This window comes from Siphateles boraxobius, unplaced genomic scaffold (genome assembly GCF_051911475.1).
Source record: "Siphateles boraxobius isolate OS27281-9 unplaced genomic scaffold, OSU_SipBor_1 141, whole genome shotgun sequence".
NCBI lineage: Eukaryota > Metazoa > Chordata > Actinopteri > Cypriniformes > Leuciscidae > Siphateles > Siphateles boraxobius.
In genome coordinates this window covers 602,833-620,273 of record NW_027508746.1, presented here as the reverse complement: position 1 = coordinate 620,273, position 17,441 = coordinate 602,833, and the positions used below count along the sequence as shown (strand labels likewise).

The window sequence follows — 17,441 nt, the reverse complement described above, 5'->3', positions numbered from 1 at the left end:
AGCGCTAGCTTCACGATCGAGTCCCGAGGTGACCGTGGCAGAGCAGCTCACCCTGTGTGACTATAGTTCATCCCGGTCTGCTGCCAAACCCTCTTCAACAGAGGGGCCATGTACAAAGGGCGTGTTTTAACGGGGGCCTGGGCGACCCCCGACTACACGGGCATTCGTGCCTCGAGTTGTTAGACATTGCGACCGTTGCGCAAGCTTCCCCTGCATGTCACAAACTCACCCGTCACCTCCTCCTTGGAGTCAGACGCTTCTGAGGGCGCCTTGTTCCACTCCTCCCGCTTACTCAATCGTGCCGCCATCGAGCCTCACGACAGTTATAGCCAGGGCAAGTGGAGACTCCATCCCCTGGGTCCGGCTGGGTCATGACCATTCCGGGGCCGCTCAGTTGCCCCCCCGGTTTTATTTTTCCGCCAGTGTTTGGGTAAACCGAGCGGACTACCCTTGGACAAACACTGGGACTCAGCTGCCCCAGGGGCCCGCAGAAATGCGTTTAACCCCAGTGAGCCTTCTAAAAGTGACTCTCATGGTCGCCTGGCGCCTGCAAGTCAGTGAAATCATCACTCTTCATGTTGAGCAGAATTGCTCCTGAAACTCAGTGAAGTTCATCGCACTCAGGTGTTGAGCAGCAATGCTCCTGTAGCTCAGTGAGTCCATCACAGGTAGCTCAGTGAATTCATCACACGCAGTGCTGAGCAGAAATGCTCCTGGTGCTCAGTGAAGTTCCTCGCACTCAAGTGTTGAGCAGAAATGCTCCTGAAGCTCAGTGAGTTTATCACAATCAGGTGTTGAGCAGTAATGCTCCTGAAGCTCAGTGAACTTGTCACACTCAAGTGCTGAGCAGAAATGCTCCTGTCGTTCAGTGAAATTCTTCGCACTCAAGTGTTGAGCAGAAATGCTCCAGAAACTCAGTGAGTTTATCACACTCAGGTGTTGAGCAGGAATGCTCCTGAAGTTCAGTGAACTTGTCACACTCAAGTGCTGAGCAGAAATGCTCCTGTCGCTCAGTGAGGTTCTTCGTACTCAAGTGTTGAGCAGAAATGCTCCTGAAGCTCGGTGAGTTTATCACACTCAGGTGTTGAGCAGGAATGCTCCTGAAGCTCAGTGAACTTGTCACACCCAAGTGCTGAGCAGAAAATGCTCCTGAAGCCCAGTGATCTTCACATGTTGTGTTGAGCAATGCTCCTGTCTTTTGCGCCCGTCGCTTGCACCTACGTGCCAAGTCAGGAGAGGAACAGGTCTTCATAGTTGCCCCTTATTGGCCCAACTAGACCTGGTTCCCTTCAACAGCCTTCCTGACTTCCCCTGAGAACTCTTTCGGGGACGGGGCACGATGGCACACGCGTTCTTCCCCCGGAGATTCCGGGTGGTCTTACATCTGAACGCGGAGGTTCAGGTGGCTATCACAAGAACATGTGATAGTTACCATCACTTCTGCGAGCACCCCCTAGAATTGGGTAGCGTGCTTACGCCTTTAGAAGTGGAACCTAGTCGTTGAGTGCGTCTTCTCTCCAGAGGAGATCCTGAAAGCTTTCGATCACTTCAGTGCTCTCTTTCCTGCAAAATGGGTTGCAGTAGGCTGTTTTCCTTCACCCTCAAAATGATGTTGCCTCGGTGTTTAAACGACGCTCATCGTGTTGCAGAAGTATGCAGAAGCACGTTCTGATCGTCAGGTTCCTGAGGAGCAAGGTCTTGTAAATCCTTGTGTCCCTCTTTATCCTCTTGGGCCTTGTCCCTGGTGCGACTGCACTGCAGAGACCGCCCCTGAGCCACTGCAGGCAGTGAGTTAAAAATTCTGTTATATCAGTTCTCCTGCTCGCGTGGTCTCTACTAGAGGGTAGGGACTTGCTCGCTTTCGGTCAACGTATTGTGCCTGGAGTCTGGGCCGGCTAACTCTCACAAGCTGAGACCCCGGCTCGGATGGTGCCCAAGGTTCCTACCTCTCCCGTAATAGGAGCAGGTGGTGACCCTGTAAGCGCTGCCCTGGAGGAGGCAGATCTAGCCCTGGCTTCTCTGTCCGTTCGCTTGGACGTGTACAGAATGCAAGTCATAGACCTCAGACCAGCTCTTCAAATATCTGTTGGAATTCAGCAGAGAGGGAAGGCTGTTTCCATGCAAAGTTGCACTTAGTGCTTGCCTTCATTTCGGCAAAGGTCCGAGATGCAACATGTCCACTTAGGTGTTGAACTCCTCTATGATGAGTGTAAAGTGCTCCGCCTGGGCGTTGACGATATACTTTGCTAAACAGATTCTAGAGTTGGGGGCTGGACGACACCTAGTTGAACCGCTGCTTCCCGTGGGCTCCCTTCTCATGAAGCCAGTTTCACCGTGAGCCCGGTTCAAGTGTCGGCTTGCTGCGCCATTCCCCTCCTATGGACTGGATACGTGCGCCTTTCTACTCCAGTTGAGTTCCCTTAAAATTGAACCCTGTTGAGTTCCTCCACACCCCTCCGACGTCGGACGTGCGGAACGTCTGGTGTTAGGCCTACCACTCGTAAGCAGTGTGGAACCTGTGTTAGGCTGGGTCCATATGTTGCGGTCCCTTCGGTGACCCCATATGTGTATTCTTCCACGATACGGCTCCCTGCGGTGAGCCCGTGTCTTCCCTCGGCAGAGTCTCTCTGCCGTCACTGTCCGGTGTGTCTCCCCCCGTCTTAGGCTGGAGCCACCCCAGTGGCATTCCATATGTTAGACTGCCCGGTTTCCGCCCAGTTCATATGTGTATTCTCCACATTACCTCCCTTGGGTTGGATGTGGCTTCCGCAGCGTCCCTTCCTTCCAACGTACGGGGAACGCTTTCCCAGTGGTCCTGTAGGAACAGCAGTGACTTCCCTGGCCTAAGCCCTGTCCTTCCCCGCCTTAAGTTTGCGGGGGCATCAGGAGGCTTTGGTTTAGGCACTGGAAGGTGGCAGCGTTAGTGGCGTGTTCAATGGGTGATCCCAATTCAGTCGACCGTCGACTACGTCTGACGTTCTCGACTGAAAGGGAACGTCCTGGTTGCGTATGCAACCCACCGTTCCCTGAAGGAGGGAACGGAGGACGTAGTCCCCTTGCCACTACCGATGGACCACCGCTGACCCCGGGTTACTCTCGGCTCCTCAGCGAAAAGCAACTAGTGCGTGCATCCACTTCCGTATTTATACCCGCGCCGCGGGGGCGGAGTGTGTGATGCGAATCACGCACGCCAATTACATTGGCTCGTTCAATAGTACTCGAAGAAGACAGGCTCTCTAGCGATCTCCCAATTCAGTCGACCGTCGACTACGTCCTCCGTTCCCTCCTTCAGGGAACGGTGGGTTGCATACGCAACCAGGACGTTTGTCACTGAGTTGTTACAGGACTGTCTGTGGTTTACAAGATAATATATGTAGCTTGGTTTTAAGTTTGATTATATTTTAAAGTGGGTCTGAAGAGTAGGTCTGGACTACAGCTGCTTTTTTTGTGCACTTGACCAATGTATGGCTAGCATTTGGCAGACCTGTTCAAGTAGGAGATGATGGATACATTTCTTTCATGTAAAAATGTATTTTTATTTATTTTACTCCCTAAGGACTGAAGTTTGAAGTCTGAACTTAAAAATAAAATGTGGCATAGGCATATCATTTATTCTCTTCATTCATTCTAAGTGAAATAATTTATCTATTTTTCAGGGGTGAATGTCTCTCTACATTTGTAAAATGATATATTTATGGTAGAATCAAATGTTGTTTGTCTTGTGTGTTGCCTTATCTACAACACATGAGTGTAATAAGGTAAAGCTAGTACAGGAGAGAGACTTTGATTTGATTTCTCTTCAGTAAAATCAAAATTTCTATCAGGGGAAAAATGTGTATATGTATCGGTATCTGCCAAAATGAGTTTGAAAATATCGGCATATCGGCATATCGAATATCGGCCAAAATTCAATATCGTGCATCCCTAGTTCCGGCCCACTTTAACCCCTGGCCAAGGTTATAGGTTCGATTCCCAAGGAAAGGCAAGATTTCATAAAAATGTGAATGTATACCTTTGGATAAAAGAGTTACATTTACAGTTATGCATTTGGAAGACAAAGTGTTGTATAACCAATATTAGAGCAGTGATGTGTGAACTAAATTTGGTGTGTTACAGTGAAGTTATTGAATATTTTTCATAATATAAAATGTGCAAAAGCAGTGTAGTATGACCAGTGGGTCACCATTGATGTGTAAGCTGAATTGGGTGGCACTACAGTTTGTAACATTGAAGTTAATGACTATTTTTGTATTTTTGAATATGAGTTGATGCTGTAGTCGTTTGTTGGGTTATATTGCACTTTGTAGATGGTCCCTTGACCTGTCTCTTAGTCGCCTGCACATTCATTTAGCCTATATTATAAAGCTTGTTTTGAGGAAAATTGGGTTGTAGCTCGTTGTCTAGGTTACTGTGATTGTAAATAGGTGTCGTTTGTGTTTTAACAACGTTTAGCTCAAGAATATTGATCCAGGAAGTTCCTTGAGTTAAACACTGACCGCATTTCTTTATATTTGAGTCCAAGTTCAAATACTGTAAAACGCTCCATTAACGTACGGATCTCTGAAGCACTGCCAGTGGGACATTAAACAGGAAGTGTCTGTCCGAGCTCACAACATGGTTTGCGTGGGAACACAAAACTTTTGCTTGGGAACGCAAAGTTTCTCGAGGGAACGCAAAAGATTTTTTTTTAAAAATTCTCCCATCCTAATTTTGTTTCCACCACCACGTCCCTTTAGGGGCTCCGTAACTATGGTAGTGAAGCACCCCTGGGAGATATGACAATATTATCGTCGACGATGTCTGGCAAGTATTGCAATGTCGATTACGACAGTCTGTATCCAGACAATAATCGTCAATATAAAAAATGACATTTTAGTTAGCCCTATAGTTATAGCCTACACATATTTTTTCACATGCAATAACATGAATAAAATATTTTTATAGGCTAGTGAGTAGGATTAGGAATAGAAAATCAATTCTTCTTGATAGCATTCTTTAAGCTCAAGACGAAAGACTAATGCATGAGCGCTGTTTCTGAGCTGTGCACTCATACAAAGCACACAAAGAGCCACCTCTCACATAGTGCCCGGACAAATACACACAGAATTATATCTCACAATACTTCTAGTTAATTTATAGCATCAAATAAAAATCAGCAAAATTGTTGTTTCAACCAAAGAAAGACGGCAGTAGGTACACACCTTTTTTCAAGTCCAAAATATCCCCGTAAACAGTCGGTTTTGTCTTAAACGTTGAGAGAGAAAACAGTAGGGCTGTGTCTGACAGTCTATATTCGCTGCCACCATTAATGTTGTTCAAAGAACAAAAGAAAAAGAAAATCACTCACTGAACTTTTGTAACTTTAATTAGCTCAATATTTTATTTGCTTGTTGTTCGGCGCTGACTGCTCTTACGGCAACATGAGTCTGTATGCGACCTTGAGATGCGTTCCCTCTCAAACATCATTTAGGCCTATCCTTACTTTCGTAATTTTGTTAAACATTTTTTTCTGGATTTCTTGATCTTTATATTATTTTTTTATTCGTTTTTATACAATTTTGTTCTGCAGACGGAAAAAATAATCTATCCTGTAAGGAAAAAGGGAAAGTGCACCCAAAAATGTAAATTCTGTCAGTAATTAATCACCCTCATGTTGTTCAACCCCGTGACTTTCGTTCTTCTTCAGAACATGAGTTAAGATATTTTTGATTAAATCTGAGAGCTGGATCACTCCTCCATAGGCTTCTTCAGGGATTGAAACTTCCCAGCCCCGAAAAGTTATTAAAAACATCGTTAAAATAGTCCAAGTGACTACAGTGGCTCAATCTTAAGTTTATCAAGCGACGAGAATACTATTTGTGTGAAACCCCCGCAAAATAACGACTTTTTCGACTAAAACTTTGAATACACGTTTAAAAACAGTGCTACACATTATTAGGAAATTAAACTTATTAAATCAGGCGATACCGCCAAAAAAAGAAAGCGAAACATCGGACTTAGGCAAGATAGGCAAGACATCTAAAAAATAGGCAAGACATCTTGCTATATCATCAACATGCATTCACTATTCTAACACCAAATTGGGTTCTGTTCTGTTCAGTTGTATTTAACAGTTCTCCTCGCGAAACAAAATTCGTTTCAAACACAGATAGGGTGGCCATACGTCCGTATTTTGGCCGGACGGTCCGGATTTTAAGCCCCCTGTCCGGCGTCTGGCGCCGGACACTCATTTGTCCTCCTTTTTGGAGTTGCGCTGAATTTAAAAAAAAAAATTAACCTAAAAAAATCCTGCATATTGATAGCAGCTCCCTGATGCCCGTAAATTAGTTCAAATCTCCTGGAATCTAGAGCCGTGCATGCGAGACAAAACATATACTGTATGTGCTCCAAACAGTGTGGAAATTATTAACAACACTAACATAACAGCAAAGCTAATGTTTTATGCTTTTAAGCTCAAACTAACCAAGGCAAAACCTTTAACGTGTCAATCTTTAAATTAATCTAAATCGCAGGCTATCATTAGATAAAGTGCAGCCTCACTCAACATGCCTTGTGTTAACTGTGTATGTCCGTAGTGTTGTCTCCGGCAGGGCGTGTTGGGGGCAGGGCTTGGGTAGACGATATAATCGGATATCTCAATATTTTTTATATATTTTATTTTGAAAATTACCAGATGTTTTATTTTGTTTCTCTGCTCGACTTCCTGCGGCGCTCTCCAGAATCCGGCAAAAATAGAAACTGCGTATCTGCTCCGGAGAGCTGCAGTAGCCGGAGCTGGGATGGAGTCGGAGCGCAGCCGTTCCGCAGTCAGTGAAAATACACACATTGATTTTAATGGAAACCTATTGACTCCGCCGCCGCTCCGGAGCGGATCCACAGCCGTTCCTCAGTTGGTGGAAATTGGGGGTCAGGGATAATAGTATATTGCAAGAGTATTAGGAAAGGAAAAACAAACTGAAAACGTATCTGTAAAACTTCCTATATCCTAAACAGAATTTTGTAACAAGTCTTTTTAAGCTTTGGGGCAGCAGGGTATGTCAGATATAATTTTAAAGGAAACTCAACATTGCCAAAGGCTACAGCACTGAAAAATCACCAAAGATTCAAAAACTTTGTAAATCAAATTATTACATTTAATGTTGAATCAACTTAAGGAATCCTTGCGGAATGAAAGTATCAGTTTCTTTAATATGTAAATAAAAAGAATTGTACTGACGCCAAAAATTTGAATGATAATGTAAATATAATAATAGGCCTCATTATAATGGGGGGGGGGGCAGAAAAAGGTTGAGAACCACTGCTCTAAGTGCAAACAGAAGAGCAGCGATTAACCTGATTCTGGTGCAAGATCTAGAACTCAAATATTAAATCTCAGTGCGGAAACTGACAGTGGTTTTCTTCATCTTCTGTTTGTAGACCTCGTCAAACTGTTCATTTTGTGCCACTGTGAAGTGAGATTTCCAGTCTCCGACTTTACCTTTTGGAACACAAATAACAAGAATAGAAAAGCAAGTCAAAGGACAGAACTCAGAAGGAGATAACTAGATTATTCAGCAGTTTATTAACCTTTCCGCATGAAGGGTGAGATCTTGAAGTCCATGAAAGGGATTGTGACATGGTTGATCATGTTGTTCTGTTTCATGGCATCAAACTGAACCCCTTTTATTATTTTCTGCCTTTCTTCGACTGAGGTGGACAAACCCAAGAAGGAGCTCAAACGTTCCACCTCACGTCCAGTGTCCTGGAAAGACCAGGAAAATACACACTTTAGAAACATTTAACACTGATTTTACACTTGATAAAATTGTGACTTTGTGAATTTAACTTACTTCAACCAAATCCTCATAGAACAAGTACAGTAGGTTTGAATATGTCTGTTTTTTCTCCCACCATCCACTGACATGATCATACCAAGGACCAAACACATCTGGCGGGAAATTGCTGATGTTAAAACAAAACCTCCAAGACAAAGTTCTGGTTGTAATTCAGAATCAAGACATTCAAATTATAAATTGCACCCAATCTACTTACTTTTCCCTTTCATGAATTTCTCTATAAAGCTGTTCCAATCTCCTGGTTCAGGTTGTACCATGTTCATTCGATCAAAATGAAAATAGGAAACTGCATTGTCTTTTGCATTACGTGCTACATACACAATCTGGAATAAGTGAAAGAAAAAAACATATATTATGACATTACACAGGACTTGCTATGATATAGGCCTATGTTGTTTTATGCAAAACTATCCAGAGAGTTACAATTTCATTACATTAATTTCAGAACTAGTATACTTATAGTACACTTTATTAAAGCTGCAGTGAGTAATTTCTGTTCCACCAGCAGAACCAAACGTAATTCCTTGCATAGTGATTATTTCCAAACAGGTTTCACAAACACCTGATATTTTTCAATTTGTCTATAGAGTAGATAGTATTTAAAGTGGCCCACTGGTTAAGGATTTGTTGAAGCAATATTTTGGTAGCCCTGAAGACCAACATTTACACTTTTCAGAGAACTATACTAACTCAACTAAGTTTCAGATTAGTTGCTTGGAAATATTAGGGATTATTAGAAACCTCAAGACATAAGCAAGGCTCTCATTGATCACATTTATTGAAACGGTAATTTCAAAAGCTATTCTTTTCAATCTAAAATGTCAGATTTTGGCAGATATGATTACATTTATCATCTATTCTAGCAGTCAAAAGACCCGCAGTACTTTACCCTTGAGTTCTGCTCCCAGAAGGACTTGGGTACAAACTGAACAGGTAAGTGAGTTTTGATGAGTCGAGGAGAGGTGGGAAGATTATCAGCCATTTCTGTTCCTGTAAATGATAATTAGATGTTTTTTTAAAAGTGTCATTACCATTGTGGTTATGCCAAAACCCATTTTAGTCCTTGGAACAATTTAAAATTTACATTTCAACATTTTAAATTCCAGGGCCCGTATTCATAAAGAATCTTAATGCAAAAAGTAGCTCCTAGTGACAAAATTCTAAGAAAAATGTGGGCGTTTACTCTTAAAATTAAAGAAAAAATCCCAGTAAAGAAAAAAGTAATTCAGAAAGCATCTTAACCCTTAAAAGAGGTCTTAAGGTCAAAATTGTTAGGAGCACGGACGAGGACTTTTAAGAGGCTTAAGAGTTTCTTTAGCAGAGGAGAAAATGGCAGAAAGACGAAGAGAGAGAAGAAATGCATTGCAGACAATAGATGACAGTGAGTTAATAAGACACTATAGATTAAGGGGATCATGTTTGTGACCGATTTTATTAGAGACACAATAACATCTCCGACACAGCGCAGGAATGGCGTAGTGCCAGAAATTAAATCACTACTGTACATTAAGATATTTGGCAGCTGGGAAAATGCATCAACGCAGCAGTGATGATTTGGGTCTGTCACAACCTTCTGTAAGCAGAGTGATCACAAACAATTACAGCACTTTCAGAAACTCTTATTGTGTCGCAGTTCATTTAGTTTACACTGGACATTCCCACCTTGCAGGCTCAAAACAATGCATTTATGAATATAGCAGGTTTCCGCACAAGCAGGGGGAATGAACCGTAAATAATTTATTATAACCGCTAAAAGCTCCCACGTCTGCTTCTGTGCTGTGACACCCGGCCTGATTTTCCTTTAAGGATGGCCTTGTGTTCATCCACTAACTGGGCTCACAGTAAACACTGTTCCTCTGTCCAGTTGAGCTTTCTTGTCCTTCCTGTTTTTTTATTCCATGTTTGCTACATTAAAACCAACATTCAAACCACCACTTAAATAGACAGTGGAACAATTTTTATCATTCTAATCCAGTCAAATACCTTATAGGAAATTAACAGTATGGTATATTAAAAAAAGGATTTATATACACATATATAATGTGTGTGTGTGTGTGTGTGTGTGTGTGTGTGTGTGTGTGTGTGTGTGTGTGTGTGTGTGTGTGTGTGTGTGTGTGTGTGTGTGTGTGTGTGTGTGCGCGCGCGCGTGTGTGTGTGTGAATGAGAATGGTCAAATAGAAAAAATTACGAATGTAATTTCAAAGTGAAGGCTTAGAATAGACCCTATACTTAAAATCACTCTTTTTTCCCTTCTTGGACAACCAATCAATCACAGTCTTCAAAAGATTGCGTCATACATAGGAACGGGGTCAGCCCCGCCTCCTCAGTAAGATAAAAGTTTTTGTCTTTTCCTTACTCAGAGTTGCTCTCAGATCGGTCCCGAATCGCTCTTAAGCTAAGACTCCTACGTAAAAGATTTTAAGCTAAATTAAGAGTTTTCTGACAGGTTTCTTAGAATCTTTGTGAATACGGACCCAGCAGTATATGAATTGATGAATAGGTGAAAAGTTTAAAGAATTTGGGTTACTTTTATTCTGATGGTCCATTTCAGACATTCTATCAACTATATTTAACTTTTCAACTAACTCCCATTACTGTATGGACTGTAGTAGACTGTTAGGCTTAGGGTAGTATAGACAGAAGACTTGTTGACTTGTAGTAGCAAAGTTACTCATAGTCAGTAGAAAGTCTGTTGGGGAACAGCCAAATAAAGTGTTAGCAGATATTAAGCAGACAGTCAATTATTCTAATGACTGCTTGACATGTAGGCGCAAAGCTACTTATAGTTATAATAATAATAATTTGTTACATTTCTATAGAGCTTTTCTCTGCACTCAAAACACTTTACATATGATAGGGTGTATATACAGTATAGTATATAAACCTTAAGATAAATAATGATGTACTTCATTTTGAAATTAACTTTGAAACTTAATTATGGATGAAGTTTTGAGCTGCAAATAATAACTTCACACTCATTTGAAATACAGATCCTTCTCAAAAAATTAGCATATTGTGATAAAGTTCATTATTTTCCATAATGTAATGATACAAATTAAACTTTCATATATTTTAGATTCATTGCACACCAACTGAAATATTTCAGGTCTTTTATTGTTTTAATACGGATGATTTTGGCATATAGCTCATGAAAACCCAAAATTCCTATCTCAAATAATTAGCATATTTCATCCGACCAATAAAAGAAGTGTTTTTAATAGAAAAAAGAGTCAACCTTCAAATAATTATGTTCAGTTATGCACTCAATACTTGGTCGGGAATCCTTTTGCAGAAATGACTGCTTCAATGCGGCGTGGCATGGAGGCAATCAGCCTGTGGCACTGCTGAGGTGTTATGGAGGCCCAGGATGCTTCGATAGCGGCCTTAAGCTCATCCAGAGTGTTGGGTCTTGCGTCTCTCAACTTTCTCTTCACAATATCCCACAGATTCTCTATGGGGTTCAGGTCAGGAGAGTTGGCAGGCCAATTGAGCACAGTAATACCATGGTCAGTAAACCATTTACCAGTGGTTTTGGCACTGTGAGCAGGTGCCAGGTCGTGCTGAAAAATGAAATCTTCATCTCAATAAAGCTTTTCAGCAGATGGAAGCATGAAGTGCTCCAAAATCTCCTGATAGCTAGCTGCATTGACCCTGGCCTTGATAAAACACAGTGGACCAGCACCAGCAGCTGACATGGCACCCCAGACCATCACTGACTGTGGGTACTTGACACTGGACTTCAGGCATTTTGGCATTTCCTTCTCCCCAGTCTTCCTCCAGACTCTGGCACCTTGATTTCCGAATGACATGCAAAATTTGCTTTCATCCGAAAAAAGTACTTTGGACCACTGAGCAACAGTCCAGTGCTGCTTCTCTGTAGCCCAGGTCAGGCGCTTCTGCCGCTGTTTCTGGTTCAAAAGTGGCTTGACCTGGGGAATGCGGCACCTGTAGCCCATTTCCTGCACACGCCTGTGCACGGGGGCTCTGGATGTTTCTACTCCAGACTCAGTCCACTGCTTCCGCAGGTCCCCAAGGTCTGGAATCGGTCCTTCTCCACAATCTTCCTCAGGGTCCGGTCACCTCTTCTCGTTGTGCAGCGTTTTTTGCCACACTTTTTCCTTCCCACAGACTTCCCACTGAGGTGCCTTGATACAGCACTCTGGGAACAGCCTATTTGTTCAGAAATGTCTTTCTGTGTCTTACCCTCTTGCTTGAGGGTGTCAATGATGGCCTTCTGGACAGCAGTCAGGTCGGCAGTCTTTCCCATGATTGCGGTTTTGAGTAATGAAACAGGCTGGGAGTTTTTAAAAGCCTCAGGAATCTTTTGCAGGTGTTTAGAGTTAATTAGTTGATTCAGATGATTAGGTTAATAGCTCGTTTAGAGACCCTTTTCATGATATGCAAATTTTTTGAGATAGGAATTTTGGGTTTTCATGAGCTGTATGCCAAAATCATCAGTATTAAAACAATAAAAGACCTGAAATATTTCAGTTGGTGTGCAATGAATCTAAAATATATGAAAGTTTAATTTTTATCATTACATTATGGAAAATAATGAACTTTATCACAATATGCTAATTTTTTGAGAAGGACCTGTGTGTGTATATATATATATATATATATATATATATATTCATCCTTATTATAAATAAATATACATAACATCTTTTGACATGCAATTTATCCAAATTGAAATGATCTCATCGATGTGGCTGTTGTGGTTCATAGTCATAGTGGCACCAGCTGCTGCAGTAAATGTGACGTATTCAAATTACTTTAACAAAGTCTTTTTACATTTACCTGCTTTAAATTCATATTGCCTGCCATGCATAATTGCGTTAAAGCCACCTGGGTGGCAGTGGCTTGGCCCATCATCGCTGCTTGCAGCTATATTTTCATTTGTTTAAAATGTTGTTAAATAAAATGATTGACTGAACTGAATTGTAAGTCTCTGACCTGTTGAAAACTCTGGAAAGCATGTTTCCAGGAATGGGATTCTCATATAGATAGGCTTGGAAGTCTGACGCTCTAGATCATCATTACCAAAATACAGAAGGTCCAGTATATAAGAAACCCATGTGGTACCTGGCAATACAATGGAAAGGGAGTTTTAAAATAAGTGTTTTAAAGCTCAGTTTGGAAAGACAATACATCGTCCTGTTTCATAGTGTTGTCTAATGGTTAAGTTAACAGTAACCTATTAAGAGTCAAGTCAGCATGCTAGCCAAATTAAATTAAAGAAAAACTTCATATATTAGTCTAACCTGCTTTGGGATAAGTGGCGATGAGAATGTCATCAGGTCTTGCTTTAAAGTTTTTCACCTTTTCCCAGTTGTCAGTGAAAAAGTGAGTCATAGAAATACCCTCAAAATCAAACATCTCTGGTCGACTCTGCAGTTTCACCTGCAGAATAGAAAAGTTTCAGTTTAATGCTAAAGTTTAACTACACTGAACAATCATTAGAGATTCATCACTGGCATTGAAAACCATGTCAAATCCTGTTCACAGCAAGAGTTCAGATACATTTGCATTACCAGTAGAGTATGTTTTTTCATCTATTATATTCACTTTTAGGAATAAAACATGTTATTTATTGCAAAACATATAATGCTGAATATTGGTAAGTCAAGAAATTTTGATATATTTACAAATACTTGTTGTGTGTGGTCTTCTGTATGTTAGAGTGCACCTGCAATTGTGTATCAAGCCCTCACTACAATATGCAAAAACTACAATATGCTAATATTTATGGATTCAAACGTATAACTGTTCACATCTGTTATACCTAACTGATATAAAACAGACATATTCATTTCTTATACTATCATAAAACACTTGAAAGATAATTATTTACTCACTGAATCCATGTCAGGGTTTTCCATTATGAGGAAAAAGTGTTTTAATTTTCTTAAGTCTTAATCCGGTCTTCTCTTCCACTCTCCTAGAATGTTTTTGACAGCTTTCTCTTGTTCCTCAAAATTCAAACAGGACTTCTACTCAATGCAATTCAGACCTGTCATTGATATTCTGTGTCCACCCTTTCTCTGTGCTTTGCACTTGGCCATAAAACAACATGTTACGTAAGTTCAACCCCCCCCCCCCCCCACAGGAAGGTTCAACTAAAATCTACTAACTGTTCTGATATCACGAATGTGTGATTTCAAGTCAAGTTCTTTAGCCTATATCATTTCATAAATAAGCAATTTATAATGGGAAAATTCAAGTGCATTAAGCAGGTTAAGTACCCTACCATGCAAAGTAAGATTAACTCATCATGCATTCTGTTGTATATTTGCACAGCAGTCTGGTTAATATTTAGGTACAGATTACAGTTGGGACACTTTATGTATTTTTTGCTTTATAGATTGCCACACAAAACGTAATTTTTTCATGTGATATTTTCTTTATTTGTCTACTAAAGAAATGATTATCACTAATACCAAGAGATAGCTAATATTTTCCACACTTCATAAAGACAAGAACTACATTTGTCCCAGTTGTACCAATGTCAGTTACAGTTGAAACACTCATCTGTAATGCTCTAAAGTAGCCTAACCAAATCATTTTAAATGTTAAAATATCTTAAAAGATATCATTCAACAAAAATAACTTTATTTTTGAATATTCTAAAATTTTGCTGTTCAATGGCAAAACGTTTAAGTTAAATAGCCCACAGTTCAATGTTAATCACTAAAATGAAGTATTTTGATGGTCCATTTTAGACATTCTACTAACCATAATTGCAACTACATGTCAATTAACTCTCATTAGAGTATTAGTAGACTGTCTGCTTCATATTTTAACACTTTATTTTGCTGCTCCCCAACAGACATTCTACTGACCTTAAGTAACTTTGAAACTACATGTCAACTTATTCTACTAACCTGAACCCTAACAGTCTACTAATACTCTAATGAGAGTTAGTTGACATGCAGTTGCAAAGTTACTAATATTTAGTAGAATGTCTAAAGTGGACCATCGAAATAAAGTGTAACTCTGTTAATCTCTAAAATGCTAAACAACAGTTTTAAATGACCAAAATATTTAACAATAAAAAAACTGCTCACAAAACACCCTCAATTGGTACATGTTCAACAGAAATTGCCCCAACATACACCTTAAGATTATCACGGGCCACGCCTTCAGAAAAATGCTTCTGAAGAAATGCCAGTACTGAACCAACAGGGCAGAGAACTGGATTCAAGTTGCGTATCCTGCACCAGGACACTAACAGCCTTCAGTCTCTTCATAGAGGGAGCTCTCACATTCAGCATGGTCTGTAACCTCTGATGTGAGACCAGAATCCATCAGAAAGCCCTGCTCAAAGGACATACCAAAGAAATATAGAGCTGAGTATCAGTTAAAACTAACCCCATACTTCCTAATGATATCTCCCAAGGGTAGCATGTACAGAGTGAAAAGCAACGGTCCTAGTACTGACCCTTGAGGTACTCCATACTGCGTTTTGGACCAGCTGGAGTTTGTTTATTAAGCATGTAGGGCAAACACCCAGTAGAGTATTACAATAATCCAGCCTTGAGGTCATGAACGCATTAACTGTTCAGCTTGTAATTTAGAGCATATTACGTCATTTAGATATATTTTAAGGTGGAAGCATGTGGTTTTACAGATGCTAGAAACATGGCTTTCAAATAAAAGATTGATATCAAAGAGCACACCCAGGTTCGTAACCGACAACGAAGACTTGACAGAGCAGCCATCAATTGTTACACATATTCTAGATCAGTGGTTTTCAAACCCTGGGTCGCAACCGGGTCGCCAGTGATTTAAATAAAAAATAAAAATAAAAATTCGTTTTCTAATAATATTAATAATAATAGCTTTGATTAGAAGTACACTAAAAAAACATTCAAATTCATGCAAAATAAATAATCCACATGTCACCTGACCAAAATGAAGACCGGTCCTGCGAACCGGCTTGGGACCAGATTATGCATAATAAGCAGGCCCACCCTTCTCATTAATATATGTACACAAAACACGCGCTCCATCCGCAACACACACACGTTCGCTCCATCGGCAGCAACACACAAACACTCGTCGTTCCTTGCGGCTTCCGCAACACACTCTCGTTCGCTCCATTGGCAGCAACATACACATTTCAGATCAATATATTTGTTTTCCTTAAAATTGTAATTAACACCTTTTACTTTAACTTTATTCTCGAAGTTAGTGAAGACTACTACCGAAGACTTTAACTTTATTCTCATTTGAATTATAAATATGTTTGCTTTTAAACTGTGTGTGATTTTGGTTGGGTGACAGTTGTAGGTTAAGTTTGACAAGAGTTTACAGTTTGACAAAAGCCCAATGTTGTGTTTTAAAATAATAAAATAGTCTACCTAATATAAAAATCACACTGCTCTGTTTGAATAGCAGTAGTAAGCTACAATTCGTACCATTTAGCGTAAGCACCGCTCAACTGTGATGTTTCCATGCACATTTTTGCACATGTGAAAAGGATGATTTTTTCCTGTCGATATTGCAACGTGAGTGAAGTTGACAAAGCCAGTGCTCGAAGTGGGGCGGTACTCACCGGTACGCAGGAACGGCACTTCTACATTTTACTCTTAACTTAAGCGTACCTGCACTTTTTCTTGCGTACCGCTACTTCTCGCATGTAGCCGGTACTCGACCACTGACAGAAAAAGCGCCAGTGTCACGCCCGTTGATATACTTTGTTTGCAGTGTCTAAATGTATTTTTGGACTTGCAGACTTGGAGGAGTTTCGTTTTAGCACGCATGAGCACACATGCACGACTTGTTTTAATACATTTATGTTGTTAATAAATAACAATAAGTTTTGTTATAAGTTTTGTTTTTCACTGTAGAAATCTCTAATGTCATGATTTGCCAATGCAAGAGAGTACCGGCACCTTTCTTTTCCCACTTCAAGCACTGTACAAAGCCTATAAAAAAGAATAGTTTACCATCAAATACATCGCGATTTGCAGTGTTCTAATGAGAGAGTTACTTGAGCATAATGCCCCTTACTTTTACTTTCGCTTTAAATTATTTCGTTTTGGCTTGTTTATAGTTTTTTTTTTATTATTCTTGTTCTGTTCTGAATATTACATTTAAAGAGTTTGTTGTGGAATATGTTTTGTGTATTTTTTAAGCATGCAGCAAACAATAGGCTATTAATTGGTTAAAATTCCTGTATGTAGGCCTATAGCTTGATCAAATTAGTTCAGAATCAACTTTGCGTTGCAATCGCGTCAAGGATCAGCATGTGCACGTGCATCATCAAAAGTGGTTAAAAAAAAGTGCTGACCTGATTTTTTTCTGCGCACAAGCCTATGGGCCGCGTCAAAAAAAAAAAGCGGTTCAGCACGCGCAGGTCCAGGATTGGCCTTGACCAACCGGTTTTCTTCAGGACAATGAAGTACGGGCTGTAGAAGCCGGACCTCATTTCGGCTGGAGGGACAGTCTCGATCGCACCCTTCGCCAGCAGGGTGGCAACCTCCGCTCTCATGATAGGGGCATTGCCACCGACCAAAGTGGAGCTGACTCCCCTTAAGCGGGGAGGAGAGCGCGCAAACTGAATCGCGTAGCCGAGCCTGATCGTTCGAGCGACCCAGGGGG

At 40.7% G+C, this 17,441-nt stretch overlaps 1 protein-coding gene across 1 annotated transcript; it reads right to left on the bottom strand.

Annotated features, from left to right (window-relative positions):
* Positions 1-7,272: 7,272 nt before the first annotated feature.
* On the bottom strand, positions 7,273-13,860 carry LOC143738264 (cytosolic sulfotransferase 3-like). The gene is made up of 8 exons (XM_077230302.1): positions 13,694-13,860; positions 13,100-13,238; positions 12,792-12,920; positions 8,725-8,831; positions 8,032-8,158; positions 7,830-7,927; positions 7,567-7,741; positions 7,273-7,477 (listed from the first exon to the last, which is right to left on the bottom strand). Exons 1-8 carry the CDS (start codon positions 13,715-13,717, stop codon positions 7,365-7,367), a joined length of 912 nt encoding a protein of 303 aa, XP_077086417.1. The 5' UTR covers positions 13,718-13,860; the 3' UTR covers positions 7,273-7,364.
* Positions 13,861-17,441: the final 3,581 nt, after the last annotated feature.

What these genes read in the sequence shown, in the direction of transcription:
- LOC143738264 (XM_077230302.1), bottom strand. Translation starts at nt 13,717, where the DNA reads ATGGAAAACCCTGACATGGATTCA. An exon ending in CTTTCCAGAGTTTTCAACAG is followed by an intron (nt 8,832 to 12,791) that starts GTCAGAGACTTA and finishes TCTAATTATCAT; the next exon opens with TTACAGGAACAGAAATGGCT. An exon ending in TCTATGAGGATTTGGTTGAA is followed by an intron (nt 7,742 to 7,829) that starts GTAAGTTAAATT and finishes TGGTCTTTCCAG; the next exon opens with GACACTGGACGTGAGGTGGA.